This window comes from Lasioglossum baleicum, chromosome 7 (genome assembly GCF_051020765.1).
Source record: "Lasioglossum baleicum chromosome 7, iyLasBale1, whole genome shotgun sequence".
NCBI lineage: Eukaryota > Metazoa > Arthropoda > Insecta > Hymenoptera > Halictidae > Lasioglossum > Lasioglossum baleicum.
The window spans coordinates 12529889-12548629 of record NC_134935.1 but is presented as its reverse complement, the minus strand read 5'-3'; the positions used below and the strand labels follow the sequence as shown (position 1 = coordinate 12548629).

The 18741-nt window shown below is 38.3% G+C and overlaps 1 protein-coding gene across 2 annotated transcripts in view; it reads left to right on the top strand.

Annotated features, from left to right (window-relative positions):
* The window catches only part of LOC143211002 (fasciclin-3), a 56342-nt gene that overhangs the window by 33293 nt on the left and 4308 nt on the right, over window positions 1–18741 (top strand). The window contains exons 1-3 of one of the 2 annotated variants that reach the window (XM_076428385.1): window positions 6927–7108; window positions 8612–8814; window positions 13722–13857. In XM_076428385.1, coding sequence (XP_076284500.1) covers window positions 7078–7108; window positions 8612–8814; window positions 13722–13857 — 370 coding nt within the window. In that variant the 5' untranslated portion in view covers window positions 6927–7077. Of the gene's footprint in view, window positions 1–6926; window positions 7109–8611; window positions 8815–13721; window positions 13858–18741 lie in introns of those variants that run through there. The other variant, XM_076428384.1, reaches the window with a different exon arrangement.

Genomic DNA, 18741 nt, shown 5'->3' with positions numbered 1-18741 from the left:
CACATGCTGAAAATTTTATCGAAATTAATTTATTGGTTTATGAATTATGAGCGAGTAAATATGGTGGAAATTACAGTTTTCCACGATTTGCAGCTTATTTCTTCTTAAAACTGTGAAACAAAATATTTTATGTTTTTCCGACGATCTTCATACCGCGATTGAAGTCGCGCGACTGATGCCGTCAGAGATTGAATTTTCGTGCAAACGAAGTTGTTAATTGGCGACGTTCCCCGCCGAGTAATTACTCTGACTAATACATGAATTCGCGAAGCCTGTTAATTGCGTATAAAGGTGCCTGTTTCACACACAAATAATCAGGAAAGCTCCGAAAGCTCTATAAAATCAATTAAGTAGTCCCTGAAATTCTCAGCGCCTTGCATTGCGTTTTAATGAAAATGACTTGCCATGAACTTTCTCAGTCGCGTTTCTTAATTCACAGCGTCACCTCTAGAATGTTGCGGAACGTTTTATTTCCGTCGGTGCTTAATTTCAGAATGGTTTAGCCCACTTCGACGTTTCATGAACGTGTGAGCAATTAAGATGTGAAATTCTTGAATCTCTTGAAATTCTTTTTTTAACTGACGTTTTTAATCAGGCTTCGGATAACGTGTCACATTTTTCTTGTTAAACTAAGTAAAATTAAGTAAAACATTGTGCAAAAATAATCGCGGTTTTTACCAGTTTTAGTTCCAACGATTCTTCTGTACAGGTTGACGACAACCGAATGATTCATCACAATTTACTAGTTGATTGTTATAAATCCATGCGATTTCGGTGCAGATTAAAACGCTGAACAAAACAGTTTAATTCCACGAAATTAATTAAATCGCAAAATTGAAGAAAAATGTATCTCCAGCTGCAATAATCAGCGAAATCAATCGGTGGATATGTAAATTGAACAATTATTTTTGCACCAATCTAATAAAAGAGTCATTTTGACTTGTAGTTCCGGTATTTATTCGGGATCAGTGAAAAATGCGTTGATGTGACAGGAAGCCGGGTCGATGGAATTTTTTCAACAAGGATTTGTTCTTTGTTTTTCATGTTTTCTAACTGAATGATCGACGGAAACATTACGGGCGGCTGTACAAGCTGGCTGAACGATGTATGAAGCTTCTTTCGATCGTAACCGAGCCTTAATGATTTTGTTCCACGTTCCAGAGAGAGTTGTCCACGTTTTACTGCTACGCTTGATATCTGCTCTACCGATACACCTATCCTGGCTGCGCGATCAAGAAATGCTCCTTCCTGTTGTTACGTCTGTTTGTACCTTTTATTTATTGCCGCAAGTAGCATAAGCATTTACGGTTCTACTTGAAACTTTCCGGGGTTCGTCTAATCAGACGCTTAATCATCATCGCCCCCGCATTCTTTCGCGTTCCGGTACCCACGCTTCGCGTATCTTAACACGTTGACTACCGGTCGTCGTAGAATGAATTCTTCGAGCTATTCTTAAGCTATTTTTTAATGGTGGTAACCATTTTAGCCGAATAATTAGACGGCGGATTTTTTGCACTTATGACAATAATTTCGTAGCAATTTCGAAACTGTAACTGAAATTTTTAGCGTCTTGTAAACTAAAAGACACGCTAAAAAGTTGGTCTGACACTCGGGAAGACGACACAACATTTGTGTTGTTTCTGCTAGTAATCTTAAAAATGCTAATCTTACACATAAATAATGATATACTAAATATAGTAATTAAAAGTACACATTTCTCACATTTAATAACAAGAAGAATGCGAGCGTTCTATTTTGAGTATAATTAATTCTGAAGTTTATCTTCTTGTTCCACGTCTCTGAATGAAAAAACCGAAATACCACTCACAGTTTAATTGCACGTATATTTGATCTCGTTTCTAACATTCACAAGCAATATCAACGCTCAAACACCTGCAGTATAATTATCAATAAGTAACATTCTCGAGAAAGTTATTTAAATTCCGGCTCTATGACAGACTTACCATAACAATTTAGACGATACTAGCAGCCGATTACAAGCGGAATCAATTAAATTCAGCGATCGGATGATCTCTATCGCGAGGCAATCGCCCTTTGCTCGGATTTAACTGAAACCTGATTCGAGAGCGGGCTTACCTTTAGAAATGTGCGCTGCATGTTTGCGCTCGGATATGAATTGCTCTCCCATGTATATGTACATACAGTCGATCCAAAAAGTATTTCAACGCAAAAGTACTTCCATTGTGTTCTAACATTTCCACGATTAACAGGTGGGAAACAAAAGACCCACTTTTCCTAAAAAATGCTACAAATTCGAACATCTTCAAGAACTTTCAAAAATGTTGTAAATGAAACGGGAGCCTCGTCTTCACAACTACTCCTTCAAAAATTATGAAAAGCTCCATGAAACGACTATAAAAATCGTTCATCAATTTTTAAGGTATCGTTGTAGAGAGAAAACTTGAAACTTGAATCTCTAAGGTGGTTTCAGTGACGACAAAAATTTTTCAAAATTTTCACAGATTTTTGAATGTATTTTTGAGAAAAAACGTGTCTTCAGTTTCTCGCTCGCTACATCACGGAAAAATTGTAGGATAAAATGAACGATGGATTGTGACACTAGAGACTTCTAACTTTAAGGTGAGTCAAAATTGATTATCGTACGATCATTTTTTACGAAATTATCATAGTTTAAATGTATGCAATTTTTCGAGAATCTTTTGTATAATATCGTCGCCACGAGGAGGTGGGAATGTCAAGAAAGAAGAAGGCACACCAGGTGAAATTTGTCGGTTCTCAGCTGTTGGGCTGCTGGGTATGAATTCGTCGATATATTGGCGGCAGTATCGCGAATTGCTCTCGAAGCTTCCGGTAACACGTTTGCCTTGCGGCATCGTAATCCTCGGGGAAGTTCATGCTGGTCACATAGAGCTGATACGGTTTCAGTACCAAACTGGCGAGATTTCGAAAATCATGGTCCCCGATGCTTTCTGATTTAATGAAACTACGAATCTCTTCTTTCCCCCCACCCGTGCTCAATTCTTTTTTCCTCGTTACCGCAAGGTCAGCGTATTTTAAAGCAGACCACAGTTTTCGTCCTCTCGCAGCGTTCCTGCATTTCCGCGAGAGCTCTATCTAGACATCCAGAGCTCCATTTCGATGAAAAATTCGCGTGCACCAACTATCAGGATCGTGCAGAAATAATTGCGGTTATCGTCGGTTTAAACTTCAGCGATTTTTCTGCAGCAACTTCACATCTCGTTGCATCTGCAGTCGGGGACAATATTAAGTGGACCTTTTAAAAACTTTTTTAAAATTGAACGAAACAACTTGAATCTTTCTGAGATGTTAGAAGGATTAGTTGACTACATAATGTGTAGACAACAATATTTTTTAAATTACTCAAAATTTAAATTCATGTAAAAGATCTTAGAATCTTTCAATATTGGACTTACGATTGATCTAAATCGCATTGCTCATATTTTTTACTGTTTTAATTATTGATAGGTCATAGCAACTTTAATCGATTTTTATGAAACTTTGTGCATGCATGTAGCTTACTCAGATCTGCAAAAGGCATATTTTCAATTTTCGAGAATGGAATTTTATTTCTTCTTAAATGACAGGCATTTATACTGATGCAATTTCTCAGAAAAAATTTAAGATTCAGGAAGAAAAGTCTCAACTATGGTAAGAATTTCGGAAATAGTAACAACGGATTGCAATGAGATACCGATGCATTTCTTCGCGTAACGAGCAGGAAGACTAAAGTGACGGGATGCCATACGTTACACAAATATTACTCTTGCTCTCGAATCTGCCACAATTCCACGTAGAAACTCCGATTCCAGAAGCGGCCGCAATCCCCTATCGAGCCCCGAATAGCCCAAAAGTTTCGGGCTGTCCAAAAGTTTCAGGATTCAGAGCAATCGTATGTGGCGGAGATACTTTCGGAGGCCAAAGCCTCTCTCGGCCGACTTCTTGCGGCCCGACCCGAGATTTCGGGTACCCGCACACCGCTATGATATATAGTCGATTGAAATCATGCGGTAGTGTACCCGGAATCGTGTTACTTAAGTCGAGGAACCCTAAATTAAGTTGACGTGCCCGTGCCTCGAACATTTCGCACTAACAACCGCAGAAACGCCGGTCGATGTGTATCACTACATCCGCCATTGTTACGAGTTAATTACAAATAATTCGGAGTTAATGAGCGCCAAGACATTATCCTTAGGACATTAGAATAAATTTAACAAAAATGAATAAATCGAATATTTTGAATCACGGTCCCCATAAATACTAATCCTTGCGTACTTCTGTACCCGCCATTTTTACGAGCTAATTACAACTAACTCCGAGTTAATAGACAGCAAGGCGTTATTCTGGAAGATAGATAGACCCTCGCGGAATAAGTTTGATAAATATAGTCGTCCGTTCCGTGGCTCTTTTGATCCTCAAACAGGCCATAGATCGCAACCGTGTTTTTTTCCCTACTTCCTCCTCGCAACAAATATTTTCAAAGACCCCTTCCACACGGTCTTTTTTTCTCATCTTTCACCGAAACAATAAAAGCCTCCACAACCGACGGTGCATCAGGGATGAGGTTTCATATAGTTGAGTTCTGAGAGAAGAAAGGGATCTCATTTCAAAGTACAAGCTCTTTACGCCTTTGGCTTTTCCGTTTTCGCTGCCGTAGGGGATCTTGCCAAGGATATGCATAATGCTTGGAAGACTTTTTACCGGGGGCCAGAGACTCTTGAACCCTGAAATATATAAGTAATTAAGGGCCTGATTAAGATTCTACGGGTACCGTTCACTTAGAGCCCGGCCGCGAACGAACGGTCGTTTACAATGGAATTTATTTTAACGCATGATAATGGCTACAATTTTACGGAGTTTGAAATGGGAACGGTGGAACAACCAAATTATAATGTGCTTGATTAAATACTGCTTGATTAAACCCATCGATCTGAGTAACGTTGCAATTTTCCAACGCGATTGTTCACGGAATCGAAGCGAAATTTAATAGACATTAAATAAAGCAAATCAAATATATCATATTTGCATCATTTTCTTTAGAAGACGTTATTCCTTACAACAAAATGTAATTAAAATTGACTGGTGAGTTTAGATGCTTCTATAAACTCGTTTCAAGAAAATTTATATTATACTAGAAGAGAAGACAACAATATTTTTAGATGTTTCTATAAAATTGTTTTAAGAAGAAAAGAAGACTTAAATAAGCCTTTTAAACACTTTTACAGTTTTTAGATTAGGTTTCACCCACACATGGTTGTCATAAATGCGTAAAATCCGTTTGATGATCACACACACGCTGCCCGCATAGTTGTTTTGTAACAAGGACAATGCGGAAATTCTGCGAGCTTTTGTGTGAAGCAATTAACACGGTTGATTGAATTACAACAATTTTGCGAGGATCCGAGCGCAAAAGGGTCACGTTCCGCGATTTTCGAACCCGATGCACTTCGGGTAAAATACCGTTGCGGTGCCGCCGTGTATACATCTCGCCTAAGGAAATCTGAAACATTGTGCGCGAAAGCCAATCGTCCATGGGATTCACTGTGATTATAGAAGCTTCAGCTTTACAGAGGGAGATTCTGTGGTACCTAAATAACAGAATACGGGCTCACCTAATCCGTACGGGTCTGTGTTTAACGTTTGCCCGTGCAATTTGACGAGGAACATTCGGCCCGAAGTGGTGTTGAAGAAAAATGATTTCGGGGATTTCGCTACGCTCGCCCCTATTATTCCAGGCGATAATTTAAGGGCAAGGGGTTGATGTATAGCTAGAGAGTTTATGCGACGCCATTGTCTCGGGCTACTGTTATTTATGGCGAGGTTTCACCTTCCAAAAACGGAAGATACGTGTTCCGCCGACCGTGATGGGAATAACAATCGTGCCCGGGCAGTAATTAAGGATTAGCAAGGTGATTAGCAAGCCACCTGCTATTTAAATCTCCCCGGGAACGATACGCTGAACGAGGATCTGTGTGTGTGTGCGCGCACCAACGATTCTTCGGACGAACAATTGATTATAGACCCTTGTAACCTATGTACAAATTCGCTGCGATTACACAGGTTGTTCCGAGTAACGGTCCCAAGTGATTTTTTAACCTTCAGTACCATAATCTCCAACTATCCACACGTTACTCAGCTGATTCTCGTTTGAAAAATTGTACGATGAAATACGGCACGAGCAAATGCGTGCAATTTTATCATTTTAATTTGTATGTGTTGGTCGGACGAAATTGTTGGGCTTTTTTTTTCTCTCTTGAGTTATGTAGTTTCGGGTGCAAAGAGTTGAACGAAAATTTTATTTATTTATGATTGATTGTTTAATTTAAGGGTCGTAACGTGCAAACATCAATACACATTACACAAAAATTATAAGAATTCAATGTATTATAGAGGAGACTTTCAATAAAAATTGATTGTTTCAATATAAAATTGGAAACATTCGATATAAAAGATGTTTCAGTATATTTCAACTATAACCGACGAGTAACCGCAATTATTTCTCACATTGAACACAGCCCAGTAAAAATCGCGTCAATGAATGCGCTGATTAGCATCAAAGGTATGCCTGTTATTAAAGATGTAATTTAACACCGCGGATGTTTAACTAATGCAGAATTTGCATGATCCTTTTTGCGTCCCGGAATAGCGCATGTTGTATATTTAGGTGCCGTGGAACAGGTTCGAATCGCGTCAGTTAAAGTATAAAGATTAATTACGTTATTACCGCGAAAGCTTGCCATGTATCATCTTATAAGTAATTACCGAGGCACTTATCACCATGGAAAAAACTCCGTTAATTAATGAGAAAATGGTGGTGTTAGTCCGCCGTAACGAGTTCCACTCACGTAGGTACGTCGCACGGTGATTTGGACGAGAGACCACGATCCAGCGATCGTTTAACTTGCAGCAGATTTTTCCCTGTTAAGCCGAAACGTCCACTATATGGACAAACTTGCGAGAGGCCGTCGGCGATAACTGAACCAGGTATTCGCCACGTCCTTTATCGTTGGTGCACAAACATCGACCACGTGCAAACACCATTGCATATTCATCTATGCCGCAAGACCAACAATAAGTATGCTGGGACGAAGACGCGCAAGAAGAAATGGTACCGTTCGATATGTCCTCTAGCGTCTGCAGTTTGCTTGAAATTCGCACAAAAATGATATTAAATAATGTGGCTTCAGATAGACATTATTCATCTTTTAAAAATTTGACACAATAATTCTTATTCATTTGATAAAATATAAATAACAGCCGGAAAATAAAGATTTTATAAAAAGAAGTTCATATAAAATATTTTCTGGACGACAAGTAGTACAATTGATTTTTCAGAAATATTTGGGACAATGATACTTATCCCTTCATTTAATTGTATCATAAAAGACAGAGAAAAATGTTTAAAAAAATTGATATTATTCAAGTGATTAAAGGAAAGAATATCTATACGACCCATGTTCCTTGCAATAGATCCAGACAGTTTTTGTTTTGCACAAAAATTCGCAGTCTAAAACTAAGAGATAGCGATTAACGTCTCTAATAAAGTTCGTTGTTGTATATGAAAGTATACAACGTCTGACGAAAGCGGTACTTTATGCACGGTTCGAGTAGATCAAGGGCCAAGGGACAAAAATTTGCATCTTTTTGTGGAGCGCCAGTAAACGACGCTATTCTCTCGAGAGATACGTATTAAAAAGTCGACGCCAATGCCGAAACTTTTCCTGTCATACCGCAGAATTTTCTTCCGGCGAAGGTAATCCCAAGGGCGACTAACGTTAACGCTGACGTTGCCAAGCTTACGCAGAAAGTTTCTTAAGCACTTGTCCGTTTAAGTTATCATAGGATAAGTACTCGCCACTTATCCCGGTTGTAAGAAGAGGGTCATGATTCCAGTTTGAAGAAAGCTCGTTTCTCGCCCATTCAGACTGCGTATTAAGCATATTCAATGCTGGCCACTGGTTACCCTTAGCATCAGGCTCAATTCCTGCTTCCTGAGTACTCGAATAATTCTACGTACGCTATATTAACTCTTAAATAGTATAGACCGTCCGTCAGACGGCTCACAATTTTCATTTGTCCACGTTTCAATTTTAACAACACTTGACTGTCTCAGAACCAACATTGTGTTATTAAAATAATATTTACTTAATGCTTCTTTACAATAACTGTTTGGCGTCTCATTTAATTTTTGACAGGTCACTATGCCTCGAATACAGTAAAGGGAAGTTGATTTTCATTTAACGATTGAATATAATTGAATAAAAAGCAATATCAAAAATTTAATTTGGCTGCTGATTTGAAGTTAAATGTGCAATATTTGAAATCTGTGACGCATTAAACATAATGGTCGAATGTACAATTTTATATTTGTATAATAAAGAGAATAAATTTAATATTCACACATGGAGAATATTATTCGGGTCGAAAAGCCGGGAAGGTTGTTTAATATTTTTTATTTGAATCCCCTAGCGAAAATATAACGTACGGGGATTTGATAAAGTAAACACGCCTTGTGTCTTTTACAATGGATTTATAAACCAGTAAAATAAATATAGAAGGCAACCTGTTAATTCCATAGCTGCCAGAAAAATAACGCGATTTTATTTTCCAGGCGTCCGTGGACTTAGCAATGTGTCCATCGATATTCCATTGGCTGTAGCAGCTGGCACAACCGTCAATATGAGCTGCAGATACGATCTAGAGTCGGACACTTTGTACACAGTGAAGTGGTACAAGGGTCCTGAATTTTTTCGATACGTTCCGAAAGAGATGCCACCGATCGCTGTATTCGGGGACTTGGGTGCCAAAGTTGTTGTAAGTACACACTTCTTTAAAAATACTACCTTCAAATACAAGAACTCCTTTTTCCGAATAAATTTTGTCAGAGAAACTCTTTTGCAAAAAATATCTTCCCTTAATCCTTTATTTGTGTATTATACACTAGAATCTTTATGCATTTATGAAGAAATTGGTTGGACGAAATATAAAACAGTGAAACATTTAGAAAATTCAAGAATGTTGTAATGTTGCTTTTAATGTAACAAAGTTTTTATTTTGCATAAAGATCCGCAGTCTAGTTATCACCTTTATCACTGCGTTTATGCCTTTTATAATTTCCATATGCTTTACTGAAAATCTTTTATTACAATTTTGAAATTTTGAGCCAGTCCTTTACCAATAAAAAATTGACATCACCTGATTATTTTGATTTTAGCCGTCGCCATCTTCGTATATCTATGTTTCATAATTTTCATAAGTTATTATTTTCATCATTTTCATTTGGCACGTCTAATTTTCTCGATAAGCCACCGGCAATTGGACCGCCGGATAAAAACATTTTCGAGATTGCAGAATAATAAGCTGCACGTTTCTCAGAGAATTGTCACCAGGTTATTTCGCGCCAGAAACGTCCTCGGAGTTTCCTACTTATTAAAAGTTGCGAGGCGATCCTTTGCGAATCACGTTTTACATTCGCACCTGACGTGAAATCGTCGGGAACCGAGAGAACAGAAGAGAGTCCCTCGGATTATATTTCCCCAAGTTTCGCCCGAGCGTGGAAGTTTGTTAGTGCCATTCATGCTTCACTTTATTATATAACTGTGCTCGACAAAATATGTGCCGACGTGACTTTTAAGTAATTAAAGATGCGAGCGAACGGGGTAAGCGCTTCACAATTTCGCAGATTTTTTTGTCTCGCTTTTCATATTTTTTTCAACGAACAAACTAATTGCCACGGACAGGCTGAAATTTCGAATACTCACTAAATTATATTTAATTAATTGAATTCCCTTCTGAATCATGCATCCGTAAAAATGATTAAATTAAATTGATTATTCGACTCATAGAAAACGAACATTAAAGAAATATTTCCGTAAATAATATTCCTTTTGCCATATCCTTTGACCGTTCATTAAATTACACGATTTTCTGCAGGGATCCGCCATACATAAAAAAGTATTGTACACCCCTGTAATAATTTCTGCTGTTCACGCAGGTTGAACTATTAAAACAAATTCTGCCGTCACGTATATTTCAGAAGCTCGTGAGAAATATTCACGCCAATAAATCTCGGCGTTTACGTCAACCACATATCGAAATATGCGGGATGATTTATACGCGATCGCCATTTAGAACACTTCTTTTCGTCACGATAAAAAACAGTATTTCAGTATTCAACATAATTCGCATTATTTATTTTTTAATACACATTTCGGTAAACGAGAACAGTACGCTCAGTTTTATTGGTTGCGAGTGACGTTTCCACGTCGGACAATGTATTTTATTGCAATTTATGGGTGCAACGAACAACATGAATGCAATTGTCGATAATGCGGTGTACATATCTTACGCTCGCGGGCGTACATGCATGCATCATACTACCATAAGAAGAAATAATAAACGGCGGATCGATATTTCCAAAGGAATTGGGAAAAAACGGCTGACATTCGAATTCCGTCAATGCACGGTGGAACGATGCAATTTCCGTTTCTGGGCACGCATTCTAATTTGCTAAAAGCGTGCGCAAACATCGCCAATCGTGCAATACATATCGTGATGTTCCAGCGGTACGGTCTGGAAGAAATCCTGATTAATATGATGGATACTTATTAGCGATAACAGTTTCCATGAACGTACTAACTTTGTGGATTACTTTGCGAATTGACGCCCGAAACGTGAAAATCAAATGAGAACCGTTCCGCTTTACCGTTTTTCGAGATGCTAATGACTGGATTGGAAATTTTTGTCATGATTAAATCCACCATAGATTTGAAGGTTGAAGCTACCTCTGTACAACAATCTCTAATAAATGGAACACAAATGAAGAAAAAAGTCGATGAACATTGTTTTTGAAAACGCTGAGTACTGACGTTATAATTTTGAAGAAATTGATCATTATTGCCTGAAAAAGAATGAAATCCATTCTCAAATGTTAGCTGATAAATGTACTAAGTTTGAGATTATAATATTCAGTGCCATCGTTTAAAAACATGTCCAAAGTTGGTATGGATATAAAATTTTAACGTGTCATTATAAAGGGGAATCTTTAATCTTCAATTCTATAACAAATTGAAACTCGAAATAAATGTTGTAGATGTTTTTGTAGGAAAGAAAATGATCAATTGCAAAAGTAAAGGATTGAGTATGAGTCCAAGTTTATTGTTGTATCGTTTTCATTTACGGAATTGCAGCAGTGTAAATGCCGACAATTTAGCGTTCAAATACTTTTCGAAGCCGGTTTGTTCTAAACAAATTCGCTGTTGCAAATTAGACCGTGCCGCAGAAGACCGTAAATATCAATCGGATCCATCTACAAAGAGCGCGGTCGCTGTTTGCGTGTTACCTACACCTGCAGGTGGCAATGAGAAAAAAAGAGAGGCGCGTGCTTTGGAAAATTAACAGTTCGAATTCCGGGATTAAAAACGTGTTAAAAGACTTCGCTCGCGAATTTTCTCGCATACACGCGCGCCGATCGAACCGGCCGACCACCATAAGCACATCTCCTGCACGTAATACGCTGTGGAGCATAACTATAGCGCCGTTAAAATTTTCAAGTATTTTTAACATTTATACAATAATTACTAAATAAGTATTCATTGCGTGAGAATAGTTAAAAAGAAATTATATCTAATGAGAAGAGAGTGAAAATATTATTTATTTAAAATGAAATATAACGATAAAATTTGTCTACATATACACAGCAATCTCAATATTTTTAATACGTGAAGTTCGTTATTTATCATGCTCTTGGGTTTCCTGAATTATTAAAAAATTTGAAAAATATGGGTAGCTATAGTTATGCACAGCAGTGTACCTTTCCAATTAGATTTCCCTGACAGAACATGCGAACTGGGCCGATAAATCGCGACGGACGTTTACCGTCGAGCGAAAAGACATACGGGTCGCACGGTAAAAATCATAGAACAGGTAATTCCTCATTCTAACGTGCGTGTAAAATGCGGAATGTGGAATCATCAAATTGGAGCCGCGGACTCCAAAATAGCACCAGTCCAGGCTCATAATGCGTTTTCATAGTGTGCGTCCAGTATACCCTGGCTATTTTCAGCTCGCTCAGACTGGTTTAATAACACTCTAAAACACGGAAAATCTCCGCAAAGTGCTTCTCAAGGATATACAAAGCATCACATTGAACAAATCAGCCGTTTAATGCAAAAGCGATGTAAATCAACTTTTTGCCTATTCGATTTAACCAGCGAAAAGTTTTTATGTTGAACATTATTATCGGAGGAGCTCGACAGCAGGTTACGTGAAAGAGATGTAACGTTATTTAATAGTATTGCGTTTTACTGAAGTTTTTATTCCGTTTCTCGTTATTTTGTAATTAACCTTTTGACTTACACCGCTTCTGCATTAAATTCCAATTTATTTCGTAAAAGCATGCGTATAATAATGAATAATATGCATTCCGTGCGGCTCTATGCACATTTGTGACATTTACAAACATATGAAATACGAGATAACGTATATATTAACAAACATAAATTCAATTTTGATGTTAATGAATAGAATATTTTAGTTAAAAATCTGCAGTAAAACATTCACATCCCATGAAACCCTAGAAAGTATTATATTTAAATATGTGAAAAAATTTCTTATCATTTAATTAAAAATATGATATAGAAAAATCGACATACTAAAGAATCGTTTCAGAAACAAATTGGTCCAAATTAATTCAACTCATTTTCAAAACTATTCTCAACAAACGTATGATTTTAAAAATCCTTTTACACTAAAAATTAATATCAGATAATATCAACAATTTAATAAAACTCTATTATAACTGTACACCCATGAGGAAAACGAAAAAATTTTAATGAATGTTTAAAAAAAAAACGAGCGAAACAGTTCCTCGGAAAATACTGTCAAATGTGTACATTTTTATGGTTTTAATTGGATTCAAAATTTAACAACGCTAGCGCAAATCCATGTTTGCGTGATTATTAAAAGATTTTTTCTCATACCTGGAATAATATTCGTGTAATTATACCAAGGGGAAAAAACGGGACACATGGAAACATTCGTTTGATCAAATTTCAATTAGTCGTACCATTGTATCGGCATTCTGTAGCATCGTGAACTATAGTGGAATTCGCAGCGTGATTTGTACGCTGTAATCGGCACTCGTAATTAATTATTGCCATGAAGTATTGTGTCTGGCGAAGGAGTAAATGCGCGGGGATGTCAAAGCGAACACGTAAGTGCAATCGATTTGCTATACACGGTACACGCGTTGCTGTTCCCGATACTATGCAGCAATCATGGATGCTAAATTGACTGAAATTGTGTCGAGAACACTACAGAAAAGTATATGTCTATTGTAGGAATTTCGCTTTTTATTGCGATCCGGTTTTGGATTACGAAAACATTTGCGCACTGAAATGCTCGTAATACGAAACTTCATTCGACCTAAAGAGCTCGATAAAAGGACGCGGTTAACAATTAATTATGGAAAATTGTCTACAATTCAACTGTGACAATTTCGTAAACAATCATCGTACAGCAATAACTTCGGACTCGTTTTAAAGATAGAAACTTAGAAAAAATTTCAATATCACCATTTACATATTAACAGTTTTTCTAGAATCGGAAATGTAATGTTTAAATACTTTTTGGATCCGATGTATAGGCTAAGCTTTCGGTAACAAGATGTTTGTGTGTATTTACCTCAATCACTATTAATATTGTGTTCAATCACGTTGCAGAGGAATCGAAGCGATGTCCATCAAGTAGTTATACAGGACGTGCAGCCAAATCACACCGGCAAATATCGTTGCGAGGTCTCTGGAGATTCGCCCTCATTTAATACTGCAAGCGATATTGGTTACATGCACGTGGCCAGTAAGTACCGCCATTCTACTTTTTCCCTTTACCAAAGAACGTATACAGGATGTCCCAAAAAAGTTGTACTTCCCTGAACGGGGTGATTCCTGAGATCATTTGAAGTACATATGTAACTTTCTCCTTTGCGAAAATGCTTTCCGCGGCTTCGTTACGGAGTTATTAACGAAAAACGCGGACTAATCAGAGCGCAGGTCCCGCTGAGCGTGGAGTTGGCATTGGCTGAGCCGGGATCCGTCCGACCGCGCTCTAATTGATCCGTGTTTTTCGTTAATAACTCTTTAACGAAGCCTCGGAGAACATTTTCGCAAAAGGAAAACATTTTTCGGACACTCTGTATTATAACGCAGTACAAACAGAAGCTGTTAGGTCTCATAAAAACTAAACACGCCCGCGAGCAAGTCGAAAGAAAACCTATCGAATTACCTGTATTCTTGATGACGATACGAGTTTTTGCTCTTGCGCTTCTTGCGAACGACATTCGATGTTATCCGTACCTGATTGTTGCACAAAATTGCAACTATCGACCTATCCGTGTATAAACAGTGCGATTATGTCGATCCTGAAGAAGCTTATCTTCTACCATTTGATTATGTAAATATTAAGAGTTTAGATAACGAGAGACGATTTCAGTATGCGAACTCCCTTGACATCTAAATTGTCCACTTAAGAACTGAGTAGAGCATAGTACAAGAACGTTCATAATTCGATCATTGAACGCATCCTGTTGAAAGATGTACACTTTTTTGTATTCTACAAGCACGTAGGTGCACAGTAAATGATCAAATTTTTTCATTCTTGCCTAATTATTATTGCTGATATTGTTTCTTGTACGTTATCAATTGTATATCTTTCTTGGTTTTGGAAGAAATATCGCTGTACGTGAGCCCAGCTTCATTGAAGCTGATAACGACGCTCCGCGCGAAACAAAATGTTCGTGCGCGGTGACAGAAATCTCGTCACTTAGTCTCATTAAACGACCAAACTCGTGTCTTTCGTTTTATCATCTCAACCCCGTCCGTGTTCCGCGACTCTCTTAACCGACTTACCGATAATTACCAGCCCCGTTCCAGCGAAATATAGCCCTAGCCCCCTTCAGAGCCAGCCCGGCTCTCGCCAAGCTGATCCATTAGTACGCACTGTTAGTTTTCAATGTGGACGTCGAATTAGTTGGAAACTAAGCATACGGTGTGCCCGCGACGAATCGAGAACCCTATCTCGTGCCACACTTCCACGAATTCGCGATCTCGAATCTTCTACCACCCACGACTCTGTAATTACACAGTTCGACACCCAGTTCAACTTCCAATACGTCATTTTTAGCGACCTTGATTCGATTTTAAGAATTTTTTGTGCTTTAATCACGGAATCTAGATAAATATTTTTTACATGGGTCGATTCTGTAAGAGCTCTCCCGAATGTAATATATTTCTTGTAAAACATTAGCGACACATAAATGTGCTAAAATAATTTTCTACAAATCTATAATCATTAAAAAATATGCTGTTATATTCAGAAGACTCTAGAGACTCATTTTATGCAAGAAATACTCGCATAGTTTTTATTCGGATTGAAGCACAAAAAATTGTCGAAGCTGAAAATGTCGCTTCCTCGTTAGGACCAAATGTCTCAGGAATTTGGTGCGCCGGGTAGGAGCGGTTTAAAAAAGAGTAGTTAAAATTTGTTGGACGGTGTCATTACGGTTGATAGTTCTACCGTATGACGTGGGACTGTCACCGTAATTGCCATAGATTGAAAGGACCGGGAGGTAGTGACGCAACAAAAGAAAATGAGGGAACGCGTGGAGACGAGACTGTGCGGAATAGAGGGTAGAACATCAAGTTTTGTTCCCACCATCTCGTACTCTCGTTGAGCGTCAACTTAACGACGCCACAGCCTCGGTAGCGATTCCTCTTTGAAGGAACGAGGCGATTGCCTCTCCTTTCCGATCACGGATCGCTCGTAAAAGCTCGATAGTGAATCGAGCCTTCGAATCCTACCTTGTAGACCTCAGATTCTCTGGTGCCCCTCTCTCTCTCTCTCTTTTCTTTATCTCCTCCTTTCTCTCTCCCTCTCTCTTTTCCTCGTTTTCTCCATTCTCACCAGACGAGACGATCGGCCGCATCCACAATATTACCAGAGACACGTACAAAATGATAATCTCCAGCCAACGGAGACTATGTCCTTGAGAGCTGCATCGAAGATGGGGACGAACTGCGCTCGGATGCATGGCGGAAGTCATTCAGGTGAAGCCAGACAATTCTTTGACAGTCTCCACTGCCGCTAAAGGGAAATTGACTGCCTTCTGCGGTTGGTATAATGATCTAACGCGATATATGTACATCGCGTGTTATGTATACGGAGCATCTCGCCACGGGCTCGCCTAGCGAGACACTCTAGATGCGATTATAGAATAATAGCCGAGGGTTTCCGAGGTTTCTGCATTTTTATACTGATCTCAACCCCTTAAGGTTACGCCACGTTCGCGGAGAACTGCTCTGAACCTTACAAACATTCTCACATGTTTATAAATTTATAATTTAATTTCACGAACGATGTCGATTTCGTCTCGACGAAAGTAGTCCAGACAGGGCAATATTTGGGAATTAATTTTAAAAAACGATTCGACTTAATGAATTGAAAGTTTTTACGATTATTTACAAATATTTTAAGCAACAACACGAATTTTTGCAAGAGATGTTTTATTGATAAATCCGTGTAGCATGTCGCAAAAAGCTGTCCAGTCTTATTTTACTCGTCAGAGGAAAAGTTAATTTCTTTAAATAATGGACATGTTTGAAATGAAGTCGGCGGAATACGTGCATTATACTTTCAGAAGAGCCAGGAACTGTACCAAGTGCATTGTTAGTAAAATGGAGTGATTATCCTTTTGTACAAATACGTTCCATTTCCGATCGTAATATGCTATTAATACGGAAATGAGAGATACTTAAATTCGGAGTTCAATTTTGTTGGACACGGTCGGTGCTCGGTCGGGTGACCATTCAGAAACTCCCGTGTACAGGTGGTAGAATTGGTAGTTCGAATTTCTCCTAGAACTGTTGAACTTCAGCTGATGATCGTATTGACCGATGCCAAGAACAGACCAGAATTTCTACAAAGGCTCGAAATTACCCGGAAACAATTACACCTGTTTTGTCTCGTGAAATAAAACCACAAACGAAGAAGCTGCACCTACAATCTCATAAGACCCTTTTACTAAAGAACCTCAGTAAAAACGCCCTAACATTTTAAATTATTTATAACTTCTTCCAAGAAAGAAAACCTGTGGCGATATTTCCGAAATTATTGGAAACATCCTATCCTAAAAATTGGACCACCATTCCTGCAGATTATTACAATGATTTTTATTTAGTTTTTAAAATGAAGTAGATTAACTCTGCTGCAATTCGCATAATCCTAAACAGCTCAAAGAAGATTCAAATAACGCACCAGGATTAAATCAGAGACTAATTAAAACATTTCATGCTCAAACGTAAAATTAAACATTTCATGCTGCACAATAAGCTTTATGGAAATTCTTGTGTGTCAAATTTTGGAAATAGGGCACTGGATATGCCATCTTGTTTCCGCATTAATTACAAATTCTCCTCAGTACATGAAATTGTGATGGCCGTCTCCGTTAAGTTCGGAAGCTATCAATGTTGCTCCTGACATGAGTCAGCCAAGGAAGTTTCGGTGCGACTCGTGAGCTTCGAAGCGGAGCTTGATAACTCGGCTAACCGAAGTCAACTAGTTTTTTTGCGAAAAAAGCGCTTTTTATATTCTTTTGCGGCGGCCATCGCCCAATCAGCGTTTTCCGAGGGCACCAGGCATTTTGTTGCCTTCCGTACCTGGCGGTTCCGGATTCCATGACATGGTCGCTTACCTTTAACCTCACTGTGATCACGACCCCAAACCACCCCTACTGTAACGTGACCGCGCGTTCCACCATTAGATTTCATCTAATGTGCCGTTTTAAATAATCCGATGTGAACATTTGTGCTGCACTTTTATCGACGGAAGTCTTTCACGGACGACGTAAAAATATTTTTCATTAAACTACTTTATTTATGGTTCCTAAAATAATGCATGAGCATCAACGATAATTGAAATCATAATTTATTAGAAAATATAAGGAAGAACAGAAAAATGAACAGAGGAAAAATGCTGATTCGATGTGTCTTCTACCTATTCAATTTTGATCCTATTAAATTAATCACTTTGATATTTGATGAGCACTTTGCCGTCGTCGAGGTTCTTCGTATAACCAAGAATGATTTATTCAGACGTGGTACGGTTTCCTATTAATTTATGTATCACAGTATTCACATTTTTTGGACGACCTTATTGTCAATATAAGATTAAAATGCTATTTCTGGACCGCGTTTATCCCAGAATGATTTATTTAGACGTCGTTTCCTGTTAATTTATGGAATACAGTATTCATATTTTTTGAACTGCTCTCCTGTCACTATAAAATTGCTTTCGCATCAGTATCATGATTTCAGCGGTCGATTGTCATCTATATTCATAACTTCAATAATTTCGCAGGGATCACGCGTGTCCATTGTAACGCGGCGTTTTAAATAACCGGCAGCGAATATTCATTTGTACGGGACGTTTATCGACGCGAGTCTTTCGCGAAAATAATTTTTGATGTGCTATCATCGCAGTATTCGGGCCGATATCAAAATTGCCCTTCAAAGCGATTTATTATTACCGGCGCAATCTGGAAGCGAATGAATATTCATGAGCGCTGTATGGACGGTTGGCTTGGAATAAAATTTTTACAAACGAGCCTTCATTTTCGAGGAAAGAAATTTTAGAGTCCTCCTATCACAGCGATCTCTCTCGTCATATCGGATCTTGGCTGTAAATCGG